This window comes from Oncorhynchus masou, chromosome 21 (assembly GCF_036934945.1).
Source record: "Oncorhynchus masou masou isolate Uvic2021 chromosome 21, UVic_Omas_1.1, whole genome shotgun sequence".
NCBI classification, from domain to species: domain Eukaryota; kingdom Metazoa; phylum Chordata; class Actinopteri; order Salmoniformes; family Salmonidae; genus Oncorhynchus; species Oncorhynchus masou.
The window spans coordinates 38,348,519-38,374,783 of NC_088232.1; the positions used below are offsets into that span (position 1 = coordinate 38,348,519).

At 40.5% G+C, this 26,265-nt stretch overlaps 1 protein-coding gene across 2 annotated transcripts; it reads left to right on the forward strand.

Annotated features, from left to right (window-relative positions):
* The first annotated feature begins 1,360 nt into the window (after positions 1-1,360).
* LOC135508312 (proto-oncogene tyrosine-protein kinase LCK-like) lies at positions 1,361-26,253 on the forward strand. Of its 2 annotated transcripts, none has more exons than XM_064928411.1 (12): positions 1,361-1,451; positions 13,492-13,601; positions 14,950-15,010; positions 15,122-15,212; positions 15,408-15,509; positions 15,689-15,942; positions 16,156-16,308; positions 17,705-17,884; positions 22,586-22,662; positions 24,936-25,089; positions 25,266-25,397; positions 25,550-26,253. In XM_064928411.1, the coding sequence occupies exons 2-12, from the start codon at positions 13,497-13,499 to the stop codon at positions 25,753-25,755; spliced, it is 1,515 nt and encodes a 504-aa protein (XP_064784483.1). In that variant the 5' UTR covers positions 1,361-1,451; positions 13,492-13,496; the 3' UTR covers positions 25,756-26,253. The 2 variants fall into 2 exon arrangements, with proteins under 2 accessions (XP_064784483.1, XP_064784482.1); XM_064928410.1 differs by lacking the exon at positions 1,361-1,451 and adding an exon at positions 10,398-10,687.
* The last annotated feature ends 12 nt before the right edge of the window (positions 26,254-26,265 follow it).

Consider the following 26,265-nt stretch of genomic DNA (forward strand, 5'->3'; position numbering starts at 1 on the left):
TTCAAATACATGCAGCTTTAACTCCCTCAAGTAACTATAGTGACACTGTATTGTGTGTCTGTAATGAAGACAAATGTCATTTCTGTCTATGTCTGTAGATTAGTTACGATACATAGAATAGTCTCACAGTGCAGCTTGTGAAATATTGTAGTGTTTACTGACTTTATTGTCCCCTTATTGTTCCCTTAGGGAAAATGGGTTTTACTGCACCTAGATAGTTATCACAATGAACCTGCGCAAGAGACGTGATTTCAAACCCACGTTACGAATAAGTGACAATAATCTGTAGTAGAAAAGCGAAGAGGAATCCCCTGACTTAGACAGATGCTAATTGCTGAATAGTTTTTTCATTTCCCGTCAATAGTTTTCACTCATTGTAGCTGCAGTCACTGTGAATGTCATGAGATTCCACATAATCACTTCACCAAGGTGAGGGCCTTACAATAGATTCTGTTCTGTGCCTGCAGAATTGTATTTATATGGGGCTAGTTGAGACATAAAGACAGAAATGTGTGGCATGTGCTTCTCCTAGAGAGTTTCAGGTTTGTGATGCCCGCTGTTTTGTGTGACGTAGACCCGGTGGTGAGTGTGGTGAAACAGAGAAGTCACTGTCAGTCCTTTTTGAGTTTTGAATCAGTCTTACCCGACAAAGTCATGTTAGGATTCAAAACTCAAAAAGGACTGACAGTGACTGCTCTGTTTCACCACCGGGTCTGCGTCACAACAAACAGCGGGCATCACAAACTCCAGGAATCTTCAACTTCAATTACTCCACCTCCACACTTAACTATACCCCAGAAATCACTCCTTTCAATGGTGCCCTTTTCCTAAGAGCAAAGCAGATAACAGATCTTGACCCAAGTTCCGTGACATGGAGCGCCTGCTCCCTCTGGTCAGAAGAAAAACAAACAAATATCTCAAGTCCACTATAGGTTACCTTCCCTGATTCAAGTACACACAACTCCTTCCCACCCACCATGAAACCACAAATGGATCCACCAAAAGGCAAGGATCCACTTTCTCCAAAAATGTCACTACTACTGGACCAGATTCTTCTTTATCATGTCCATTGCTGCCAGGCTCAGGCTCCGAGCTCTTCACCACACCTTTCACCTCACTTAACTCGCCCTCATTCACTTCCATTTCCCCTACAAAACTAGGTCGGATGCAGGGTTTACTCTGTTTTGCACTTGACACCAATCTTCTTCGATACCACATCTCCATTTTTATTGCCCTCTTCCTGAAATTCAAAGCCTCATTCTGTTAGACCTCTTCTTCCTCTTTTTTACCCTCCATTCCTTCTCAGAAATTGACCTTTCTGTGCCCGTGTCCCAATATTCCTCTTCATTGTGGACAAACTCTTTATTGATGGACAGCTATTCTGAGACAGCTCCATTACACCGTGGCTGTACTAAATTCTACAGGCACTTCAGGTTACGAAAAAAAAGAAGGTATGGGAACTGTAAAAAATATCTGAATATTATAAAATGGATATGAACACACACGTACTCAATTACATGCCTGCTTACACATACGGACTTATACATATACACACTGTCACGTTCTGACCTTAGTTCCTTTTTTATGTCTTTGTGTTAGTTTGGTCAGGGTGTGAGTTGGGGTGGGTAGTCTATGTTCTTTTTTCTATGTTGTATTTCTGTGTTTGGCCTGGTATGGTTCTCAATCAGAGGCAGCTGTCGATCGTTGTCTCTGATTGAGAATCATACTTAGGTAGCCTGTTTTCCCCATGTTGGTTGTGGGTGATTCTTTTCCATGTCAGTGTTTGCTCCATACGGGACTGTGTCAGTTTCCATTTATTCTCTTATTCTTTTCATTTCTGTGTTCAGTTATATTTCATTAAAATTATATTATGGACACTTACCATGCTGCGCATTGGTCCGATCCTTCCTACTCCTCCTCAGAAGAGGAAGACGAAAACCGTTACACACACACACCTGATCTAGCTCTCTTCTCTCACACTCTTTTCTCTTCTCTTCTCTCCCTCTATTGTCACGAACTGTTTTATAATTTAATGTGATTATTGTTTGTCTATCTTTTTTATGGATTTGTCTACAAGTTTATATACGTTTACAACAAGCAAGGGGAAGATATCAGAATAGGGGCATTGGGAATAATAACATATTGTACGGAATACATTTGTACTTTAGTGAAGCCGTCTCTAGAGTAATGCAATGTCTCTTTCGTGATCATGTGAAATGTCAATTGCTATGGAAATGCTGAGTTGTGTTTTTCAATTATGTTAAAGGTAATTATGATACAACTATGATGGTGATATGATATGGATTACAATTATCATCATGAATGTTAAGGCTATATGCACTACATGTTACACACAGAAACTCAACCATTAAAATTGTCAGAGTAATTATTTATTTGGATATCACACATTATAGTCTTACTCTTATACAGACATTGTACACCCTCTCACTATATCACATCCAATATCATACACATGAACCTACTCAGATTTGCTACACACATAATATCTTGTCTCAATTTTCTAACATCTGTGGCATTGACAGGCAAGGGAATAAAACAAATATTGCTAGAACCTATTTCTTGAATTCTAAATATCAGACATTTGAAAGCTCTAGTTTTGACCTTCATAATTCCTCTGATGGCAGTAACTTTACAAACACTAATAATGGTAAATTGACTGAAAATAGTATCTAGTTATGGTAAGGGGTGAAATAAGTATAGCCAGTTATAATTGTAACGGTTTAGCAGATCAACCTTTATTTATTTTACTAGGCAAGTCAGTTATGAACAAATTCTTATTTTCAAATGATGGCCTAGGAACAGTGGGTTGTTCAGGGGCAGAACGACAGATTTGTACCTTGTCAGCTCGGGGATTTAAACTTGCAACCTTTCGGTTACTAGTCCAACACTCTAACCACTAGGCTACACTGTACATGGCTTATTAGAAATGGAATATAACATATACTGTTTACAGGAAACTCATTCTACATCCTTAGATGAAGTTGCGTGGAAAAGGGAATGGGGTGGTGAAATAATTTTCTGTCGTGGACAAAGGAACTCAAATGGTGTGATGATATTAATGATCAAATATTTGTATCTGAATTTGCAAATAGTCAGGAATGATTCACAAGGAAGGTGGATCCTTTTAAATATAAAAATGGATGAAAAAGAGATTTGGCTCATTAATCTATATGGTCCAAATCAGGATGATCCACACTGCTTCGAAAACATTTAAACCAATTTGTTGAACTTACAGACAACAAATGATCTAATTGTTATGGTAGGAGACTATAACACAGTGTTAAGTACCTCAATGGACCGTAAAGGTAATCACTCTACCAACTATCATTACCGTGCCCTTAAGGAAATCACAAATATTATGGACACATTAGAAATAGTGGATATTCGGAGAGTGTAAAAAACCCTGACATCGTGAGATATACTTAATCAAGCTAGTTGTCTTGATTACTTTCGTGTCTATTTCTCTCTTGCATCAAAGGTTAAAAAAGTTTTAATAGGAGACAGAATGCGATCAGATCATCATCTAATTGGCATTCACATAACTCTTATTGATTTTCAACATGGACAGGGATATTTAGAAAGTTTACTTGAGGACAACTTATTTTTAACTAAGACAAAATAATTTATGACTGAATTTTTCCAGTAAAATAAAGGTTCAGCAAATTCCCCTATTGTTTGGGATAAATGTACCTTCAGGGGTCATTCAATTCAATATTCATCAATAATAAAAAAGCAGTTTATGGCTAAAGAGACTAGACTAACAAGGGAAATCAATGAACTAATAGTGCAGGTTGATCGCAATAAAAATGACACTACAGAGATACAAAATAAGTTAGAGGAAAAACAAAATGAACTTCAGGAACTAGTTAAAGAACGATCTAATGTAATCTATTACAAAAATAAAGCAAACTGGATGGAATATGGAGAAAAATGCACAAAATTCTTCCTGAATCTCCAATACATGGTGGACGCTAACAACGCTAACAAAAAGAGTTTGCAGAAACTCGTTACTGAAGACGGAGTCATCTATGATTCTCTGAATGATATTTTAAAAGATGAAGCTAATTATTTTAGGCAGATGTTCTCTTTTCCATCTCAACCTTTCCCACTGAATGAAGATTATGGTAAGGAATTATATTCAAATAATAGAAAAATAGAAAATTAACAAATGTACAGAAAGAACAGTGCAAAGGCCAAATTGCAGAGGAAGAACTTTTTGAGGCTATTAAATCCTTTCAGTTTGGAAATCTCCAGGGCTTAATAGCATAACGGTAGAGGTATATCAAGTATTATTTGATATACTAAAAGCTCCATTGTTAGATTGTTTTAACTACTATAGAAATGGTAGTCTGTCAGGTACGCAGCAGGAAGGTCTGATTTCTCTATTATTAAAACAAGACCCAGATGGCAAATATAAAGACCCAGTCTATCTAAAAAACTGGAGGCCCCTTACACTTCAATGTTGTGATGCAAAAATACGAGCAAAATGCATAGCAATCAGAATTAAAAGGGTTTTACCAGGTATTGTTCATCCTGAACAGACAGGTTTTTTACATGGATGATACATTAGAGATAAGGGGCGGCAGTGTAGCCTAGTGGTTAGAGCGTTGGACTAGTAACCGCAAAACGTGCCTATCTATATAATGAAAATGAATTGGGTGGGTTGAGATGATTAAATATGAAAGCACTAAACCTCTCTTAAAAGCTTCACTCATTCAAAAGTTTTATTTTAACCCTAAATTGTTCTCAAGTAGATTACTAAAAAAAGCTTACATTTTAAAATGGCCTTTTTGGCTTTGTGCAGATTGCCATGTCTCATTTTCGATTAATTGAAAATTATACTTTTTTCAAGGTATGCTTCTTTTTCAAACAAGCATTGCAGAGCTGGCCACAATTTCAATTTCATCCACCTGAAAAGATAGAACAAATATTATAACAAATAATTTGGCTGATCTCAAATGTGCTGGTTGATAAAATACTTGTATTTATGGGAAAGATGTTTGAAAAGGGTATTTTGTTCTTCAATGATATTGTAAATTGGAATGGTAGAGTTATGTCCTTCATGGAGTTATCAGAATTGTACAGGAATGTCTGCTCACTCCAAGAGTACAACCAATTGATTACAGCATTGCCCCAAAAATGGAGGAGGTAGGTGGCAGCAGGAGGAGGTAGGGAACTTGTCTTTCTGTCCAATATTAAGGATCAAAACTGGCAGAGGAATAAAAATAGCATAAATAGGAAAGTATACCAGTTTCATTTTAGGACCATTATGTTGACAACTGTGCCATACAGATAGTTGTGAAGAGATTTTTGATGTACCGATTCCATGGTACAGGGTGTATGAGTTGATATATAAAACAACGCAAGATTCAAGACTGCTTTTCAGCTAAAATGATTATATAGAATTCTTGCCACCAACAAAATGGTGAATATTTGGAGCATAAAATCATCAAAGATCTGCAGCTTTTGTTGTGAGGATACAGAATCAATAGACCATTTGTTTTGGTATTGACCTCAGGTAGCCTGTTTCTGGTCTCAGGTTCAGGAATGGCTGAAAATGCATAGCATTGAACTAAAATTGACCCTAGAAATAGTACTGTTAGGAGAGACCGGGTCAGTCAGTTACTAATATACTAATACTCTTAATAAAAGTATTTATCTTCAACTTGCAATCTGTGGATTCTATTCGATTAGACAGATTGAATTTGGAAGTTAAACATCACAGCATAGTTGAAAGATGTGTTGCGTAGAAACCCGAAGTGGGTGGCCAGCAGATAGATGGGATGGGCTGAGGGAAGCTGAGGGTTGGGATGTGGAAATGGAATTGGAGACAAGTGGGAGTGGAGTTGCTGTGTGAGATATAGAATGAAAAAATAAAAGTTGCAAAAAATAAATACTAAAAGTCTGAATAAAATATTATAAAAAGTACATTTGAATGACACTAAGTGGCAGTGTTTTCACAACTGATGCCGGTTTGTCTGAGGCTGATACCGTGCAGGTGTTTGTACACATGTATATACGCACACTCTCATTCAAATAAACACATACAAAAACACACACATACATGTATTAGTGCCAGACATGCACACAAACATATACAGTTGGCATTGCTGTTATGATTTTAGTTGTCCTTGACGTCCTTTGTTCTAAATGTATTATTTATTTATTTATTGGCCTCCCTGACCAGCCCTGACCCTAACGGTCGGCTATCTAAGGAGTGCACGGGGAAGGGTGGGTCTATCGGCACCAACAGAATCCCCAACCTACTGGCGAGTCCACGATCCATAAAACTCCCAGCTGCGCCTGAATCAACTAGCGCCTTATGCTGGAGAGAGGGAAAAAAAACAGGGAAATAAATACATAAAAACATGTGACCAACAGGGAGCTCTGGGTGAGTTTGGTGCCTACTCACCTGGGGTGGCCGAGCAGTGTTCCGCCTGCCATCTCGACTCCCAGACGGACTCCTCCAGCACCGGTCCGAAGTGTGTCCTCTCCGCCCACAGTAGGTGCAAGAGGAGCCTCCTCCTCCGGTCCCCCTCGATGCAGCTCCTCCCAACTCCATCGGAGTTGGAGCAGGAGGGCTGGGTGGTGGAACTGACAGGACCCCCTCTGAACGCCCGCGGGCTGCTAGCAGGTTGTCCAGCCGGATCGACAAGTCTATGAGCTTGTCGAGGGAGAGTGTGGTGTCCCGATAAGCTAGCTCCCTGCGGACGTCCTCCCGGAGGCTGCACCGGTAGTGGTCCATCAGGGCCCTGTCATTCCACCCCGCACCAGCGGCCAAGGCCCGGGACTCCAAGGCGAAGTCTTGCGCACTCCTCGTCTCCTGTCTGAGGTGAAACAGTCGCTCACCCGCCGCTCGGCCCTCAGGAGGGTGGTCCGAAAATGCCCGAAAATGGCGGGTGAACTGCGGGTAGTGGTCCCGAGCAGAGTCTGGGCCGTTCCAGGGCTCTACCCGTCAAGCAGGAGACGAGGAGGCTCACGCTCTCTTCACCCGAGGGAGTCGGACGAATAGTAGCCAGGAATAGCTCAAGCTGGAGCAAAAATCCCTGGCCCCTAGCCGCCGCTCCATCGTACTCCCTCGGGGGCGCGAGACGCAACGCGCTGGGATCAGACGCCACCGGAGGAGGAGTGGGTTGCGTCGTCTGTGGGGGAGCTGGGGTGGATGTCGGGAGACCACTCCTCTCCCATCGCTCCATCCTCTCCATCATAAGGTCCATCGCCGAACCGATCCGATGGAGGACGGCTGTGTGATGGAGGACGTGCTCCTCCATCGATGGAAGAGGGGTGGTCGCTGCTCCTGCTGACTCCATGGTGGGTGCGGGCTTCTGTAACGGCTTCTAGAAGTAGTGGGTGGAGGAGTCAGGCGCAGAGAGCAGGGTAGTTCAAAGGTGGATCTTTTATTTCCATAAACAGAGTGACTGTCAAGCCACACACACAAGGGAGCATAAAGACCCAGTCCAACAAACAGGATGAAACTGTTCGGAAAAATGGAATCCACATAATATTCACACACCATATACAGAAAAACAAGCCCACACAAAAGCTGGCAGGCCTACCAGGTTTAAATAGCCCAGAACAAAACCCAAACAAGAAACAGGTGAACTAATCAGACAAAACTAAATGAAACAGAAAATGGAATCGGTGGCAGCTAGATGACCGCCGAGCGCCGCCCGAACAGGAAGAGGCACCATCTTCGGTGGGATTCGTGACACATTTTAAGAGCATGAGAAGTGGCCTGTCACCAGAATTTTTATCCCAATGGTTGAACTCAACCATCACTATAGCTTTGACTAATTCCCAGAAGTTTGAAGACAAAGCCCCCAGTCTGCAATAGTGTAGTTCTTTATTCAGAGAACGTTCTGAAGTCAAAAATGCAAACACAGTCATTTTATAACCCCCCCCCCCCACACACACACACACACACACACACACACACACACACACACACACACACACACACACACACACACACACACACACACACACACACACACACCAGCCTTGGCAGTTTTTTGCCGTTCCTCTCCTCCCTAGATTAGAGAGACCTTGGATTATAGATTTATGATTCTAATACATTTCACATAGTCTTATAATTCTAATACATTTCACACCGTTAAATATGTTTCAGGGTGGAATTCTTTAGTCATTACTTTAAACATGTAAATTCCCCTATCATGGCCACACAGAAAAACAACCCCCAAACTCAACTCTGTTCTACTCTCTTTGTGCCAGAAAAACCTTCATCTCTTTCTTGGTATACAGCTCAACCTCAGCTCAACACCAGATCCCCAGGATTACTATGCAGGGATCCTGCATTTGGAGAAGTTCCATGGCAGAAATCAGCTGAAGTGGGGTCGGAACCCGGTGTAAATCAGTGACGCCTCACAACACGTCAAACCAATCACATGCCTTGCTTGACTTTTTCCACATTTTGTTAATTTACAGCCTTATTCTAATATTGATTAAATAAATGAAAATCCTCAGCAATCTACACACAATACCCCATAATGACAAATCGAAAACAGGTTTTTAGAAAACAAAATCATGGAAATACCTTATTTACGTAGGTATTCAGTCCCTTTGGTGATGGCAGCATCATGCTGTGGGGAAGTTTTTCAGCGACAGGGACTGGGAGAGTCATCAGGATCGAGAGAAAGATGAACGGAGCAAAGTACAGAGAGATCCTTGATGAAAACTTGCTCCAGAGCGCTCAGGACCTCAGACCGGGGTGAAGGTTTACCTTCCAATAGCTGTGCAGCAAAGCTTCCCATCCAACCTGACAGAGCTTGAGAGGATCTACAGAGAAGAATAGGAGAAACTCCCCATATACAGGTGTGCCAAGCTTGTAGCATCATACCCAAGAAGTCTCGAGGCTGAAATCACTGCCAAAGGTGCTTCAAAAAAGTACTGAGCAAAGGGTATGAATACTTATGTAAATATGATATTTCATTATTATTTTTTGATATATATTTTCAAAAATGTCTAAAAAACAGTTTTTGCTTTGTCATTTTGGGATATTGCATGTAATTTGATGAGGGATTTAAAAAACAAAACAATTTTAAGATAAGGCGTAATAAAATTTGGAAAAAGTCAAGGGGTCTGAATACTTTCCGAATGCACTGTATATAAACTCCCAGTAATGTATTGGGTAAAACACCAATGTTTCGGCATCACTGTGCTTTTTACAAAGTAAAACTATAAAACATTGTTTTCTGGATACATAATACGATTTCTGAGACAAGCTCATGCTTCTTATTAATAGAAAAGGTCTTCAATTAAGTGGTTTAATATGTGAGAATCACACGTGGCAGTCACAGTTGCACATATTTCAGTGCACTTCCTGTACATGTTTGGGCTGACTTCTGTACATGCTCTAGAGTCTAAAGTTGCAGCCTGCCACTGCAACAAAGAGCTATGTGGTCCACAGCGTTGACAACGTTCCCTCACAGAGGCACAGAAGTGAGACCAGAGAGAGGAACTGGGGACCAATGACTCATTTGGCAATTGCAACTAAATGTTGATGACACAAATTTTCCCATAATAACGGTCTCATTGCGATACACAGAAGATCTGAATCAAAATGTCTATCGACTGCCTGAGACTCTCATTTACCAAAATCTTACCCAATTCCCAAATGGCACCGCGGTCTAAAGGCACTGCATCTCAATGCTAGCGGAGTCACGTCAGACCCTGGTTTGATTCCAGGCTGTATCACAACAAACCGTAATTGGGAGTCCCATAGGGCGGCACACAATTGGCCCAGCGTCATCTGGGATCGGGGTTGGCCGAGGTAGGCCATCATTGTAAATAAGAATTTGTTCTTAACTGACTTGCCTAGTTAAATAAAGGTAAAATAAATAAATAATTGTGACTGATGGAACATTTACAAATATCTATTATGTACTTTTTAATATTATATTGGACCCATCCACCCCCCCTCTTCGGAGGACAAAAAAATAAAATAAATTAAAACAGTTTTTATTTAAACAGTTTTTTATTTTGTTGTTTCATGTAAATTATACACACATTTTACATACATGCCACTTCTTTTTTCCAGTAGTTACATAGCAAGAATAAAGTAATTTGATAACTTGATATACACTACATCTAGATAGATATTACTTATACATTATACATCATATTTTCAGTCATAAATATTATAGAGCATTCACAAGTATTCACACACTAGGAGAGAGGTACTGTCTTGACCCATTTCAGAGGAGACTAATGTTCCCTGTGTAACACACAGCTGCATGGGTAGCACCTGTCAGAGCCACTGCAGAACAACCCTCAACCTTTCAACGACAGGAAGCCCTTTGGGCTGCTATATCTCCACTGAGGTGTGTGTGCACGTGTGTGTATGTGTGTGTCTGTGTCTGTGTGTGTCTGTGTGGGTGAGCGAGTGTATGTTTGGATGGCAATGCATGAGTGAGTGATGAGATCTTCACATATAAAACTCCCTGCCTGAAAAACTCACTCAACATCCTATTGTTTCTTACGTTCTCTCCAAAAGTAGTGTTATATTCTTAGTTGCTGTTTTTGATAGGATTACTAAATCCTAGATATCTAGATATAGATATCTAAATCATGGATAAAGCTGCTCTGGCTGTAGACCAGTGAAATCGCTGACATCCTGTTGAAGAACACATTGGGGAAGTTTCATGAGGTACGTCTTCAACCTGATGTGCTATATAATGCACTCATCTATATTGGTGTGTTATCAGATTGAAAGCTTCATTTATCAGGATGATTGTACCACAATGTATAGACTTGTCTTCTACAGTAAATGAGCAGAGTCAGAAATGTTTAGGCTATATTCAATATTGAGAAGATTTTAACTGTACTGAAAAAACAACATTTGGCTTGGCTTAAAAGGTCATACAAAACAACAGGGGAAAAACTGGTCATTTAAGTTGAAACATCTGGTTTGGTGAACGCAATTCTTGTGGTTATTATGCTTTAATTACAAGTTGACACACAATTGTTTAGGGTTTTTGTTTGTCAGGGAGGGATCTGGTGACCAAGAATGACTTTGTGATATAGTATCCATCTTTATAGCAAATCATTACAGCTATAGAGTATCTAATATGCGTATGTAAAATGTGATAATTTCATGAAAGCAACAACATATTTTCAGAGCAGTCTGACAGATCAGTTGATGTACTTATGGAAGGCCATCTTGTCGATGTAATTCATGAATACTGCTCTGTGAAGAGCAATGCAGGTTAGTCATACCACTAGGTAGGCTAAAGAGCAGTGTGTCCAGTCTCCACTTCTGTGTGACCAATGTCCAACCTCCAGTATGACCTTCATCACACCACATAGCATCGCAGAGAGTGGAGGTGAAACAGCCAGAATCAAAAACAATGTCTTGACAAATGCAGCACAACATAATGATAATAAAGCCAACAAACCAAAGGCAGCGCACTGTGAGTCACACAAACCACTCTGGCCTTTGGCCTTGAGAGGAGGGCAGCCCATCAGCAGCTGAATATGATTAAAATACGAAACCAAGAGAGGAATCCCTTCAAATGGAACATTTTGTCTTTTTTTCGATTTATTTCTGTAAGAGGCTGCCAGACAGAAGCAGAAGAGATGTCATCCAAAAACAATCCCTCTCGTCCTCCACCATTCCGTCCCTGAGCATCCCAGTGTAGGGGTAGACTATCGCTACCGGGGTCAGGCATTTCCCAACCCGTCAGATTTTCTCACGGATTTGTGCCCTTGGGAAAGGCGGCGACTCCAACTAGCCCACTGACCCCGTTACATGAGCCGAACAATGGGATAGGAGTGTAGAACGGGCCTGAGAGCACAGGGTCATACTGTACTGCTGAGGGGTAGAGCACTCCATCCGCACTGAGAGCGTGCCACACATGGTTTACCACCGGATAAGTGTGATTTTACATATAATTACATTTTCTATCAAAGAATCCAAACTATGATTAATTCTGAAATGAAGTAAAATAATTATAACACAAAATGTACCTTGTGAAACACTTAGTAGTTTGGCGTCTCAACAAAAAAGGTTTCATTAAATTACACTAAAAAGTATGTGGACATCTGCTCCTCAAACTTCTCATTGCCAATTCATGAGCATTAAAATGGAGTTGGTCCCCCCATTGCTACAATAACAGCCTCCACTCTTCTGGGAAGGCTTTCCACTAGATGTTGGAACATTGCTGTGGGGACTTGCTTCCATTCAACCACAAGAGAATTAGTAAGGTCGGGCACTGATGTTGGGTATTAGGCCTGGCTCACAGTCAGCATTCCAATTCACCCCAAAGGTGTTCGATGGGGTTAAGGTCAGAGTTCTGTGCAAGCCATGGAAAGCCATTTCATGAAGCCCCCGACAAACAGTTATTGTGCTGACATTGCTTCCAGAGACAGTTTGAAACTCGGTAGTGAGTGTTCCACTGAAGACAGAAGTTTTTACGCTCTACGAGCTTCAGCGAATCTGTTCTGTCAGCTTGTTTGGCCTACCACTTCACGGCTCAGTCTTTGTTGCTCTTAGATGTTTCCACTTCACAAAAACAGCACTTACAGTTGATTGGGGCGGCTCTAGCTGGGCAGAAATTTGACAAACTGACTTGCTGGAAAGGTGGCATCCTATGACAGTGCCACGTTCAAAGACACTGAGCTCTTCAGTAAGGCCATTCTACTATGTTTGTCTATGGAGATTGCATGGTTGTGTGCTCGATTTTATAAACCTGTCAGCAACAGGTGTGGCTGAAATAGCCGAATCCACTAATTTGAAGGGGTGTCAACATACTTTTGTATATACAGTATAGTGTATATTATTGGCAAATCTCTTCATTTCATCTGTCACCATCTTAAGTCTATCATATTCCAGCAAACTACATAGTGTATGGATCAGTTTTCAGTTCCATGCAGTTCCTTATCACATTACTATTGGACAAGGCCTATACAGTTTACTAAAGGTGTACATGCCAATGTGTTGTAGTATTTGAAATTTCGATGGGGGATTTTTTAAAATCCTGCTACACTCTGGTTGTTGTGTATTGATGTGAAGCTACACAAAAACAAGAATGTATTTTTAATACCTCCTGATCCATTTCACCTTTTGGTCTGGCCAAGATTATTACTTAATTTTTTCATTCTGCTGATTTAGTCATATCAGGACATCCTGAGTTGTTTGTGCAGGGCTGGGGACTTAAGGGATATTAGATGCTTACATGAATGTTAAAATAAAATACATTCTGGGTAAAAAGTTTTTCTTATTAAAGATTTTGTTTATTTGAAATTTGAACAGCTCTTTACTTTTAAGAGGGTAATATAATAAGCTACAGCTATCTAGTTCACTAAGTCTCTTGGGAACCAAGTCTAACCATTAGGCACTAAGCAACTATATTGTTTAACTCAAGTATTCAAAAATTGTTATTGTACTTTGTCAATCAATCTCTTCTATTATGTGGTGATGTAAACTGACAGAAACACTTGACCATGTTCCAGGTAAAATGGGATGCAACTATAGTTCAGATTATGATGATGACTGGATAGAGAACCTAGACGAAGTGTGTGACCACTGCAACTGCCCAATTCCCCTCAAGTCAGCTAAATTGGTGAGTGTGTTTCGACGGCGGCATAGCGTCTGGACGTGGCTGGGTAACTGGAGTGTAATGTGAAAACACACAAACATCTCCAATATGCATTAAATTGAGGTATCAATGAATATTACCTATGCAACCATGGTCTACCTGAAAGGGTGTTGTGCATGTCAGTGCTTGGGAATTGACAACTTACATCATTTGGGGGGAAGTTGGCTTTTGTGTGGGCAATTCATTTGGACTGTAAACATTCACTAAATTAGATTTTTTTTGGTAACTGATTTTTTTTTGCCAAAACAATTCACTTTTTGTCCCAAATACAAAGTGTTATGTTTGGTGCAAATCCAATACAACATGTTACTGAGTACCACTCTCCATATTTTCAAGCATAGTGGTGGCTGCATCACGTTATGGGTATGCTTGTAATCGTTAAGTACTGGGGAGTTTTTCAGGAAAAAATTAACAGGATGGAGCTAAGCATAGGCAAAATCCTTGAGGAAAACCTGGTTCAATACACTTTCTTCCAGACACTGGGAGATTAATTCACCTTTCAGCAGGAAAATAACCTAAAACACAAGGCCAAATCTACACTGGAGTTGCTTACCAAGAAGACAGTGAATGTTCCTGAGTGGCTGAGTTATAGTTTTGACTTAAATCTGCTTTAAAATCTTTGACAAAACCTGAAAATGGTTGTCTAGCAATGATGAACAACCAATCTGACAGAGCATGAAGCATTTTGAAAAGAATAATGGGCAAATGTTGCACAATTCAGGTATCGAAAGGTCTTGCCCAGATAGATTTACAGCTGTAATCGCTACCAAAGGTGATTCTAGCATGTATTGACTCAGGGGGTTGAATACTTATCTAATCAAGATATGTTAGTGTTTTATGTTTTATGAATTCTTTACAAATGTTCACATTTTTCTTCCACTTCGACATTACAGAGTATTTTGTGTAGATTATTGACCAAAACAAAATGTGTAGAGTTTGTGTAGATTATGTAACACAACAAAATGTGGGAAAAATCAAGTGGTGTGAATACTTTCTGAAGGCACTATAGATTACAGATACAGAAGAAGAGAACATGTGAATGCCATTTTGTTGTGGGCCAGTTTGTTGACACAAAGTAAACATTACGTAAAACCTGTTTAATGAAATTTAATCTTAATCTGGTTAAAATTGAATTGTTTTTTACCATCAATTAAATTGTAAGTGAAAACCCCCCAGACTTTTCTATTTACTGTTCTCATGCAAATAACAACTTGAACTTCCATATTGTTAGTACACTGAATGACAATCTTTGAATTCTCAAGTGGAAACCTAGGTTATTTTACTGAACCTTAACCTGCTTTGCTCTTATCAGTACACAGATCAACTGATCCCATACCCCTCTCATCTCACGCGTCCCTCTTCCCCTCTACCAGGTATGTTCTTATACATGAATATGTGGGTAAATATGTGCCATCTTCTTGTGGGTCAAATCTGATCATTACTGTTTATGTTTTCCTAACCCATGCGGGTTTTTTGTTGTGCAGATAGCCTGGTGGTTGCCATATACAGCTATGAACCCAACCACAGTGATGACCTGGGATTTGAGAAGGGAGACAAGCTGAAGATCCTCAATAAGTAAGAATAGTGGAGGATGTGTGATGATGCCATTTACTTTTTAGAGGATGTGGTATATTTGTGTAGTTATGCAAAAGTGCGTAGTTGTTTGAAGGAGCATGACACATTGCCAAGGCTTGGAAAGTATGATATAGTGAGATGTTAGTTAGAACAGCTATACTACATGTAAGTGTTGTTGTTTTGTGTGCTGTCTAGGGATGACCCGGAGTGGTTCATGGCAGAGTCGCTCATCACAGGCCAGAAGGGCTTCATCCCATACAACTTTGTGGCCCCCCTGAACTCCATGGAGATGGAGACGTAAGTCAATTCAGAAACTCAAATAACTGTATTTAATTTCACTTTAAGTCACGTAGGAAGAACATACATCCCCCAGCAGTGTCTAACTCAACCATCTCCCCATACACAACAGTCAACACCCGTTAAGGGAAAGGGATGTGGTTTTGTTTGAAGTTCTATGCCTGTTTCATGTGTTTCAGATGGTTTTTCAAGAATCTCTCCAGAAATGATGCCATGAGGCTCCTGCTAGCTCCAGGGAACACACAGGGCTCCTTCATGGTCAGAGAGAGTGAGACCACCAAAGGCTCCTTCTCCTTGTCTGTCAGGGAATTTGATCCGAACACGGGAGACACGGTCAAGCACTACCGAATCCGCAACTTGGATACTGGTGGTTTCTACATCACCGCAAAGATATCCTTCAACTCCCTGAAAGAGCTGGTCCAGCATCACTCACGTACGTGCTATGACTCACATCCTGTCTGAACTCCTGGAGCGATGCCTCCAGTCAGAACATAATAATACATCAGCCAAACAATACATATAGCTTTGGTACCAAAAACCATTACCATACCATCCATAGTGCACATACTCATCTGTTTTAAAATGTGAACCGTATAAGGTGGCATTGTTTGACCTTTGACTCTGCCTGTGTTGTATGTGTCTGCAGGTGAGGCGGATGGCCTGTGCACCCGGTTGATGAAGCCCTGCCAGTCCCGCGTGCCCCAGAAACCCTGGTGGCAGGACGAATGGGAGATCCCCCGAGAGTCCCTCAAGATGGAGCGCAGGCTCGGGGCCGGGCAGTTTGGGGAAGTCTGGATGGGTGAGTAAATGAAATGTTGTACTTTTTACTCCATAAATTTTCCTTGACACCCAAAGGTACTCGTTACATTTTGAATGCTTAGCAGGACATGAATAGTCAAATTCACACACATATCAACAGAATATCCCTGGTCATCCATACTGCCTCTGATCTGGCAGACTCACTAAACACGTATGCTTTGTTTGTCAATTATGTCTGAATACTGGAGTGTGTCCCTGGCTTTCCGTAAATTTCAAAAACAAGAAAGTATATTTTAAACCAAATACTTTTAGACTTTTACTCAAGTAGTATTTTACTGGGTGACTTTTACTTGAGTCCTCTTTTCTTAAGGTATCTTTACTTTTACTCAAGTATGACAGTTGGGTACTTTTTCCACCACTGTTCAGGCTATATTCAACCACAGTGGACATTTTCAGAATACAAATGAGTGTGTTGGTTTACATCGATTCCCTAGATATAAAGCAACCAGTTGCTCAATCTGGCTTTGGGCCTGTCTCTCTCTGTGTCTGCCAGAGCAGCTTTAGTTTAGGCTTTAGTTCTGCATTGTGTGTAATTTCCTAAATACTGTCATGACTGCAGGGCTTGTTTGAGCTGGTATAAAGTCTCTTGGGATTGATGTCAGGTGTCAGTTGGATTACGCAAGAGCCAGTGAGCGTTCTAGGTTGAAGATCTAGTCAAAAACCAGTCTGTAGCTAAGTCTCTCTGAAGCTCTTCACATGCCTATATTAGTTCATACATGTGTGTCTATATTACAATATTTACTATTGCCCCTCCCATTGTGACGCTAAAATCAAACATTAGACAAAAAACTCCAATGTTTTGATGGTGAGAATATATTTGTATGTAATCTAAACCCTCCACACTACTTTTCCATTGAAGGTGGAGATTTCCCTATCGTCCATCTTCATGTATGTGAACACAATGCTATATTCAAAACAACCCCCTGTATCAGACCTCAAAATAGCCTGCCATGGAACTTTGTATTAACAACTTCCTCCTGCATGCAATCTTGGCAACATAATTGTTTTTCCTTTCCTCATCCGAACAGCAGCAACTGAATACACCCACATCATTGGGGTGATTGTTGTTTCAGATTAAATGTTTATCCATGCATGTCAGATTGGAAAAAACTTCATCACCATTTTTGTTTTAGATAAAATGTAGAGAAGAATGCTTTCAATAACAAAACAAGTTGATTCTCACCATTACAGCATAGGTTATATAACTCAACTAGTTGAGAGTGACCGATAGTGAACTTGCATGTCCTCAACTGACTCAACTGGCCTACACATCGTATACTACACTACTGAATAATAACACTGTAGTGTGATAGTAGTATTACTATATACTGAATATTTATTTACTGTATCACCAATGGCCTTCCTCTATGCTGCAGGTCTGTACAACAACCACAGACGGGTGGCCATTAAGAACCTGAAGGTGGGCACCATGTCCATGGCTGCTTTCCTGGCCGAGGCCAACCTGATGAAGGAGCTGCAGCACCCGCGCCTGGTCCGCCTCTTCGCCGTGGTTACCCAGGAGCCCATCTACATCATCACAGAGTTCATGGAGAACGGTGGGTGTCACTATCTAGGTTTACATTGTTATGGGGCGGCAGGGTAGCCTAGTGGTTAGCGCGTTAGACTAGTAACCGGAAGGTTGCAAGTTCAAACCCCCGAGCTGATAAGGTCGTTCTGCCCCTGAACAGGCAGTTAACCCACTGTTCCTAGGCCGTCATTGAAAATAAGAATTTGTTCTTAACTGACTTGCCTAGTAAAATAAAGGTAAAATGTAAAAAAAAATAGGCTAATGGTCAATGCTTGTCTTTCAGGGTAAGACTAACTCCCTATACAATAGGTAACCTTGATCCTATTCAGTTCTGTTCTTCTATTTTGATGAACCTGCGGCACTTGCCTTAACTAAAATAATCAAATCGACCAGCCGGGGCCTCTGATGTCTACACACCAAAGGGAAGTCTGTTCTGACTGGAAAAAAGTGATGTCAAATAGGAGAGTGGTGATTCACCGTCTCATTGTTCAGGGATGGGACCTGTGTCAACCCCCATGGGCGCGTGGCTCCATTCCTGTGTCAGTACACAGACCCCCCCCACCCCCTTCAACCCTCATAATCCCCCAGTCAGACGAGGCCTTTCAGCCACTGTCCAGTGACTACTCTCTTTCTCTCCTCACACAACAAAGAGAGAGGCTGCCTGTAAAAGGGTAGCAAACCCAGACCAACAAAAATGTCACCATGGTTACAGGTGCACTGCACCTCACACAGACTGACACTGAAAACGTAACTTCATAGAATAACAACATATTTTGATACCAATATGTTCTCTCCAGTAGCCTCGGTCTTAACCTCTGACTACTGTTAGTATATCACCTGCATGTTTTCACATTGCCCTCAAAGTTTGTTGTTGCCTTTTTGAAGGCCTTACATTGCGATAGACAATAACAACGCACATTGGAAGACACTGTTACTCGTGCATCAACATCTTCAGTATTCAAGTGCTCTGAGCTAGTGAATGTCGGGCCTTTGTATAGTCCTCTATAAACTGTCTCTTTGTTTGTGATTCACGTGTTCACAGACACAATTGTTGCCTCTTTTGTCACTAGAAAGGAAGGCTTGATGTTTCCATCCTCTCAATTTGTCCTTTTTCTAATCACTGAAGATAATACAACTGGGAAATTACAGGCGTGGCACCCTTAACACTTCTTAGGGCTGCAGTCCCGTTAATGGGATGATATGACAACAGCCAGTGAAAATGCAGGGCGCCAAATTCAAAACAACAGAAATCTCATAATTAAAATTCCTCAAAAATAAATGTATTTATACCGTTTTAAAAGGTAATCTTGTTGTTAATCCCACCACAGTGTCCGGTTCCAAATATGCTTTACAGCGAAAGCACCACAAACGATTATGTTAGGTCACCACCAAGCCACAGAAAAACACAGCCATTTTTCCAGCCAAAGAGAGGAGTCACAAAAAGCACAAATAGAGATAAAATGAATCACTAACCTTTGATGATCTTCATCAGATGACACTCATAGGACTTCATGTTACACAATACATGTATGTTTTGTTTGATAAAGTTCATATTTATATTTTAAAAATCTGAGTTTACATTGGCATGTTACATTCACTAGTTCCAAAAACATCCAGTGATTTTGCATAGCCACATCGATTCAACAGAAATACTCATCATAAATGTAGATGATAATACAAGTTATACACATGGAATTATAGATATACCTCTCCTTAATGCAACCGCTGTGTCAGATTTTTTAAAAACTTTACGGAAAAAGCAAACCATGCAATAAGACGGCGCTCAGAAAAATAATCAAATTAGCTGCCATGTTGGAGTCAACATAAACCAGAAATTACATGATAAATATTCCCTTACCTTTGATGATCTTCATCAGAATGCACTCCCAGGAATTGCAGTTCCACAATAAATGCTTGATTTGTTCGATAATGTCCGTTATTTATGTCCAAGTAGCTACTTTTGTTAGGGTTAGGTACACATATCTAAACGCTTGTGCATTACTTCGGACAAAAACTTCAAAAAGTTATATTACAGGTCGAAGAAACATTTCAAACTAAGTATAGAATCAATCATTAGGATGTTTTTATCATAAATCTTCAAAGTTCTAACCGGAGAATTCCTTTGTGTCTAGAGGAGCAACATGTGGATATCATGTGGAATGCGCATGACCAGGAAATGGCTCTCAGCCAGTATCCTGACTCATTCAGCTCTTATTCAGTCCCACAACACAGTAGAAGCCTCATTCAAGTTTCTAAAGACGGTTGACATCTAGTGGAGGCCCTAGGAAGTGCAACTTCCTTCATATCCCAATGTGAATTCAATAGAGCCTGAGTGGAAAATCGACCAACCTCAGATTTCTCACTTCCTGTTTGGATTTCTTCTCAGGTTTTTGACTGTCATATGAGTTCTGTTATACTCACAGACATCATTCAACCAGTTTTAGAAACGTCAGCGTGTTTCCTATCCAATACTAATAATAATATGCATATATTAGCAACTGAGACTGAGGAGCAGGCCGTTTACTCTGGGCTCCTCTGGGCACCTTTCATCCAAGCTACTCAATACTGCCCCTGCAGCCATAAGAAGTTTTAACATCCCCTGCAACCTTGGTTATACCGTGACCTTGGCTTATACTGGACCTTGGCTTATACAGCGACCTTGGCGCACATACATCAAAGGAGTCCCTCTGGACTGAAGCACAGAAGCCTGTTGCCTTTCTTTCCTGGAACAGTCATTCCTCTTTTCTTAAGGCATTTCCTGCTGCTAGCCTTGGCTGGCTGAGGTCCTGTGGCATCGTTCTGTTTTAATCAAACACAACTTAGAGATGGAGGAGCCATTTCCTGTCAAATAGAAGCCATGCATCACATCGACTGATGGTGAACGACCTTTCTGGAAATGTTAATTTTCTCATTTAAAAATCTGTCTGAGACATCTAAATGTAGTTTGAATGGCAGTGTTAAGTGTCATTGATCTTTCCCACAAGGAATTTCACTGAACATAGTTTGAGATAACATTATTTGTATCTTATAATAATTCCACCTACATTTTTTTAGGTCTTGCCAATTCATTGATATTAAAATTATTATTACATTCTAAAATATGTGAGAATAACATGGACATTGCCTGACTAAATAGATTGGATGCATGCATGCTGATTTGTCTGTAGCCTATGTGGCCGACACAGAGACACATAATAAACCCATGAATAGCGTTAGAATTCATCTCAACATTTGAATCTCATCATCACTTTTTATAATGACAGTGACCCAAAAACAGGGCATTTTTTAATGGATGGATTTGTATTGGACGCCAAGTTGAAACCAACATTTGGTGTCGTCCTCATAATAACCGCACTTGGTTTTACCGCAACAGAGTCGTACAACACCCTTTAAATGAAGTGACGGGAAACAAACGAAAGTAGCCACATCGCTCACAAAAACGGATATAAAATGTAATCACGGGTAATTATAAAGGGAGCAGGAGAACTTCTAAATTGTCTAGAATAATTACAATAACTTTTCAAGCACCAAGTAAGGAAATGTCTGATTTTCAAGGCTTGGCCTATTCCAGTACAAATTCACGTTCAATAGGCTAATTCAAGCCACTTGTATTGTTTAAAATTGCAGGTGTACCATGGAAAACAAAATGTATTTGTCATGTTATTTCCTTAACAGATCATGTTGTGAAAAACCCAATAGACGATGTCATTTGTTGTCATTTTATCCAGAATAATTCATATGAATAGCGTTGGGTGTTGCTCAATAGTCTGTCCTATACAAGTGTTCACAATAGACTCGGTGTCCAATCCAAGGTACAAAATCATAAGAAAACATGAACTCATTACCTTGATGATTTCTCTGTTAAACCAAACGAGACCCTGCTGTAAATGAAACAGACAACAACAGACGATTAACCTCAATTCACTCGGGATATTAGATTCAATGTGGATCCAGGCACAATATATATTCTGGACATTCCTCACAAACACCTTTTTTTCCAGCACTTGGGCTGTTGTTGCATCGCTTCCCATATCACAACAGCTGTTCGTCACTTGACTGTCAATCGGAAAATTCCTTCCTGGATCAGATGATGAAGTGTGAAAATATCACAGCCTAACTAACCAATTGGACACCAAATGGCATTCAACAAGTATTATGTATAATTACTGAAGAACCACATTAATGACAGTATCAATTTAGGTTTTAAGTATCAAGGTAAGGTAGCTATTTTGGTTAGATGCACTCGATTTTGCAATGCCTACATTATTTTGGATTTGTGTGCCCATGAAACCAGTTTTCACGCCATACCATAAGGAGACAGACACTAAATGTTATGTAGCTACACTACATTTCTGATATCTCTATACAACAAACTGTCCAACAGCTAGATCCATGATTCTTACAGGGTTCAAGTTCAATGTCTAATTTAACTGATTAATGCTTAATATATGTATAACGACAACTTACACTGCCATAAATGCAAGGATTTTGGACATATCCCTCAAGACACCAACCATGATAAAGGGTTAAACACACATTTTATTGACTATAGCTATGATCCCCTTATATCTTAATGTAATGACATGAAGAAAAAAAATCTGCTGATTATTATCAATGACTTATCAACAGCTGTAGCAAGTTGTCCGGTGTAGGAAATATTCACTTGTACCCTAGCTTATAGAAAGACCCATATCTGTCATTTGAATAACTTGATCACACTTTATTACAGGCGCTCTTGTAGATTTTCTCAAGACGTCTGAGGGATCCAGAATACCCATCAACACCCTCATAGATATGGCATCTCAGGCAAGTCCCCTGCTCTTTACTTCAATCTCAATAGCCCTCTATACACTGTCTCCCAAACTCTGTCTCACTATCCCTTCCATTCTCTCTTTCATTTTCTATTCTCTCTGTATGATCCTCGTCGACAGGAAACAGCCCTTGCTATTATGAGGCTTATACTAATCTCACTGTAACAATGGAGACCCCTGTGTAAGGTTTATTAACAGTAACACCATGACTAGACACATTGACACAAATGTGACTGTGTCACAACCACTGTGTTACTCACCCCTTGAACTTCATAAGATCAAGAAAGCAGCTGTATTGCTGCTTGAGCCTCTCGTATAAGGACAAATTACTTAGGAGTAGTTTGACGGCCAAATATCGGGCCAAAGATCGGAGAACATCTGCTTACACCGACATCTAATTTAATTGGGCTACACTAACATAATGTTATGGTTCAATTATATTAAAAAACACGAGCTGGCGCACACCCAGAATAATAGTTTGTGTGGAGGTGATGACTAACAGCGAATAAACTATAAACAATCAAAATAAAGAAAGTCGCACACTCCATGTATACTCCCAGCAATTTCATGGGTATTTACCAACGTTTCGGCATCACTGTTCATTCTTCAGGGTTCAATTATGTACCTCTCATTTACAATAATGGAAATTGAGCCACATGGAGGTGTAATGGGGTTACAGGGATGTCAACTAGCCAAGCTCAGAGTACTTTCAAAGCCGCCTGTTACAGAGGAAGAGCCTAATCTATGGAAGGTATTATGGAAAAAGACAACGTTCCTGAGCAATAGCTAGAACACTGATGGCATTCAGCATCATAAGTTGCTGTGAGCGCGTAGTGAGTAAGAACCCAACTGCCATGGAATTGGATTTAGAATTCAAATGAGTCCTGTAAGAAATGACTCTGGCCCAACAGTGTAAACTCTGTCTAGTGTATCGTGCTATTGAGAGCAAGGCTGCCTGTTTAGAGCCAGAATATCTTCACATCAACTGAAAGTGAGAGCAGAAGGGCATCTAAGATAGTTAGGGCTAAGGTTAGGGTTACTACCAGGTTAGGGTCGGGGCTTCTTGAAGATGAAGACTTTGTGTTATACTGTGTTTTTTGTGTGTTATGTGATAGACAGTGAAACAACATGAACCCTAGAGCTAGTGAGTGAAAATGTAGACATTTTTGGGCATGATGATGAGGTCAAGTTCATACAACACACGCACCTCTCTGTTTTCTCTCAAGGACCTCGGGCCCCATGACGCCTATCTGTGAGATTATTACGTCTGAAATATGCACCAATGTCTGCCTAAACACACACGTACATGGAGGGGGCGGTGTGAACACACTCCTTGCTACCACAGAAATACTTGCTCACTCAAACCATCATATGTTTCATACTAATTTTTCTCAAACAGGAAATGTTGTGGTTTTACTTGTATTAAATTCATTTAGGGTAAAGACAAATATGATTAGATCAGCCACAATTATAACCTGCCTGTGAAAACTGGGTGGAGCACCAAGGTGAGGAACAGAGATTTGACCTGGGGAAGTGGGAACCTCCCTGTCACAGGAATCTTCCTCTGCCCTGTCTGTCTCTAATACACACACACACACACACACACACACACACACACACACACACACACACACACACACACACACACACACACACACACACACACACACACACACACAGTGTATTCATAAGTCTTTGCCAGGTAAAGCCCTGCCTTATCTCAGCTCACTGGTCACCATAGCAGCACCCACTCATAGCACACGCTCCAGCAGGTATATTTCACTGATCACCCCCAAAGCCAATTCCTCCTTCGGCCGCCTTTCCTTACAGTTCTCTGCTGCCAATGACTGGAACGAACTGCAAAAATCACTGAAGCTGGAGATTCATATCTCCCTCACTAGCTTTAAGCCTCATCCCCATACTGTTATTTATTTTGCTCCTTGCACCCCAGTATCTCTACTTGCACATTTATCTCTCCAGTGTTTAATTGAATTGCTATATTGTAATTATTTAGCCACTACGGCCTATTCATTGCCTTACCTCCCTTATCCTACCTCATTTTCACACACTGTATATAACATTTTTCTATTGTATTATTGACTGTATGTTTGTTATTCCATGTGTAACTCTGTGTTGTTGTTTGGGTCCGCTGCTTTGCTTTATCTTGGCCAGGTCGCAGTTGTAAATGAGAACTTGTTCTCATCGAGCCTACGTGGTAAATTAAGGTGAAAAAATACACCCTTCCTTATGTTGTACTGCCTCCTGCAGGTGGCTGAGGGAATGGCCTACATTGAAGAACAGAACTACATCCATCGGGACCTCCGAGCAGCAAACATCCTGGTGTCTGATGAGCTCATCTGTAAGATTGCTGATTTTGGACTTGCAAGACTCATTGAGGACAACGAGTACACAGCCAGAGAGGGTAGAATGACTTTCCTTAGTTTACACTATAAAAATGGATGTGCTTGAATGTTCTAAGTGCTTTCTGCTATGCCAGAAACTCTCTCTGTACTATAGCCCCACCAAGTGTTCATGTAGAATGCATAGGGTGCTATTGAAATGAACATAACCATAAAGTAAACCTATTTCACTTTTCAGGTGCCAAATTCCCCATTAAATGGACAGCACCTGAAGCTATAAACTACGGAACCTTTTCCATCAAGTCAGATGTGTGGTCTTTTGGGATCCTCTTGACAGAGATAGTGACGTATGGTCGTATCCCATATCCAGGTATTTGACTGAGAATACTCCACACCATTCTCCAAATAGCACCTGTATACAGTAATCCTCAAAAATGACATATTTTGTTCACCAAAATACAACACTTTTCCCATATTATCAGCCAGACTGCATCCCCATCTCTTGTCTTCTCCCACTGTCAGGCATGAGTAACCCGGAGGTGATCCAGAACCTGGAGCGAGGCTACCGGATGCCCCGATCGGAGGACTGCCCTGAAGGTCTGTACAATATTATGAACCTGTGCTGGAATGAGAGCCCAGAGAACCGGCCAACCTTTGAGTACCTGAGGAGCGTTCTGGAGGACTTCTTCACAGCAACAGAGGGGCAGTACCAAGAACAGCCTTGCTAAGGCATACCGACATGGGATAGGAGAGGACATTAACTCCAACTGTTAAAACACAGAGATATAATCCCAGTTTATATGCTTTTGATACTGTCTGTCTGAGAACCTTGCTGGATCTCCTTTCAAAACACACTTTGTAATCTTAGGCTCTGTAGGCAGACAGATATACACCTAATACTTTGAAGAAGGATGCAATGAAAGCATATTTCGTGTAACATTTTAGAGAGCTCAAGGAAGATACCACAGTACTTTTGTATCCTCTAATTTCTTTGACATTTCATGTCATTTGTTCCATTTTGTACTATTTAGATATTGCTATAATCTATTTGTATATTTTGCTATGCGTTTGAAGACTATAAATGGAAGATGACAAGATGTATCTTACAAAAGCACAAATGTTAGGCCTACTCTGTTCATTTACCTGTTAATGCCATTGACAAGAAATTCATATGAAATGTCAATGGTGCTCATTCAATAAAAAGTCAAGTAAAACATAAAAAGGAATGTAAACATTAA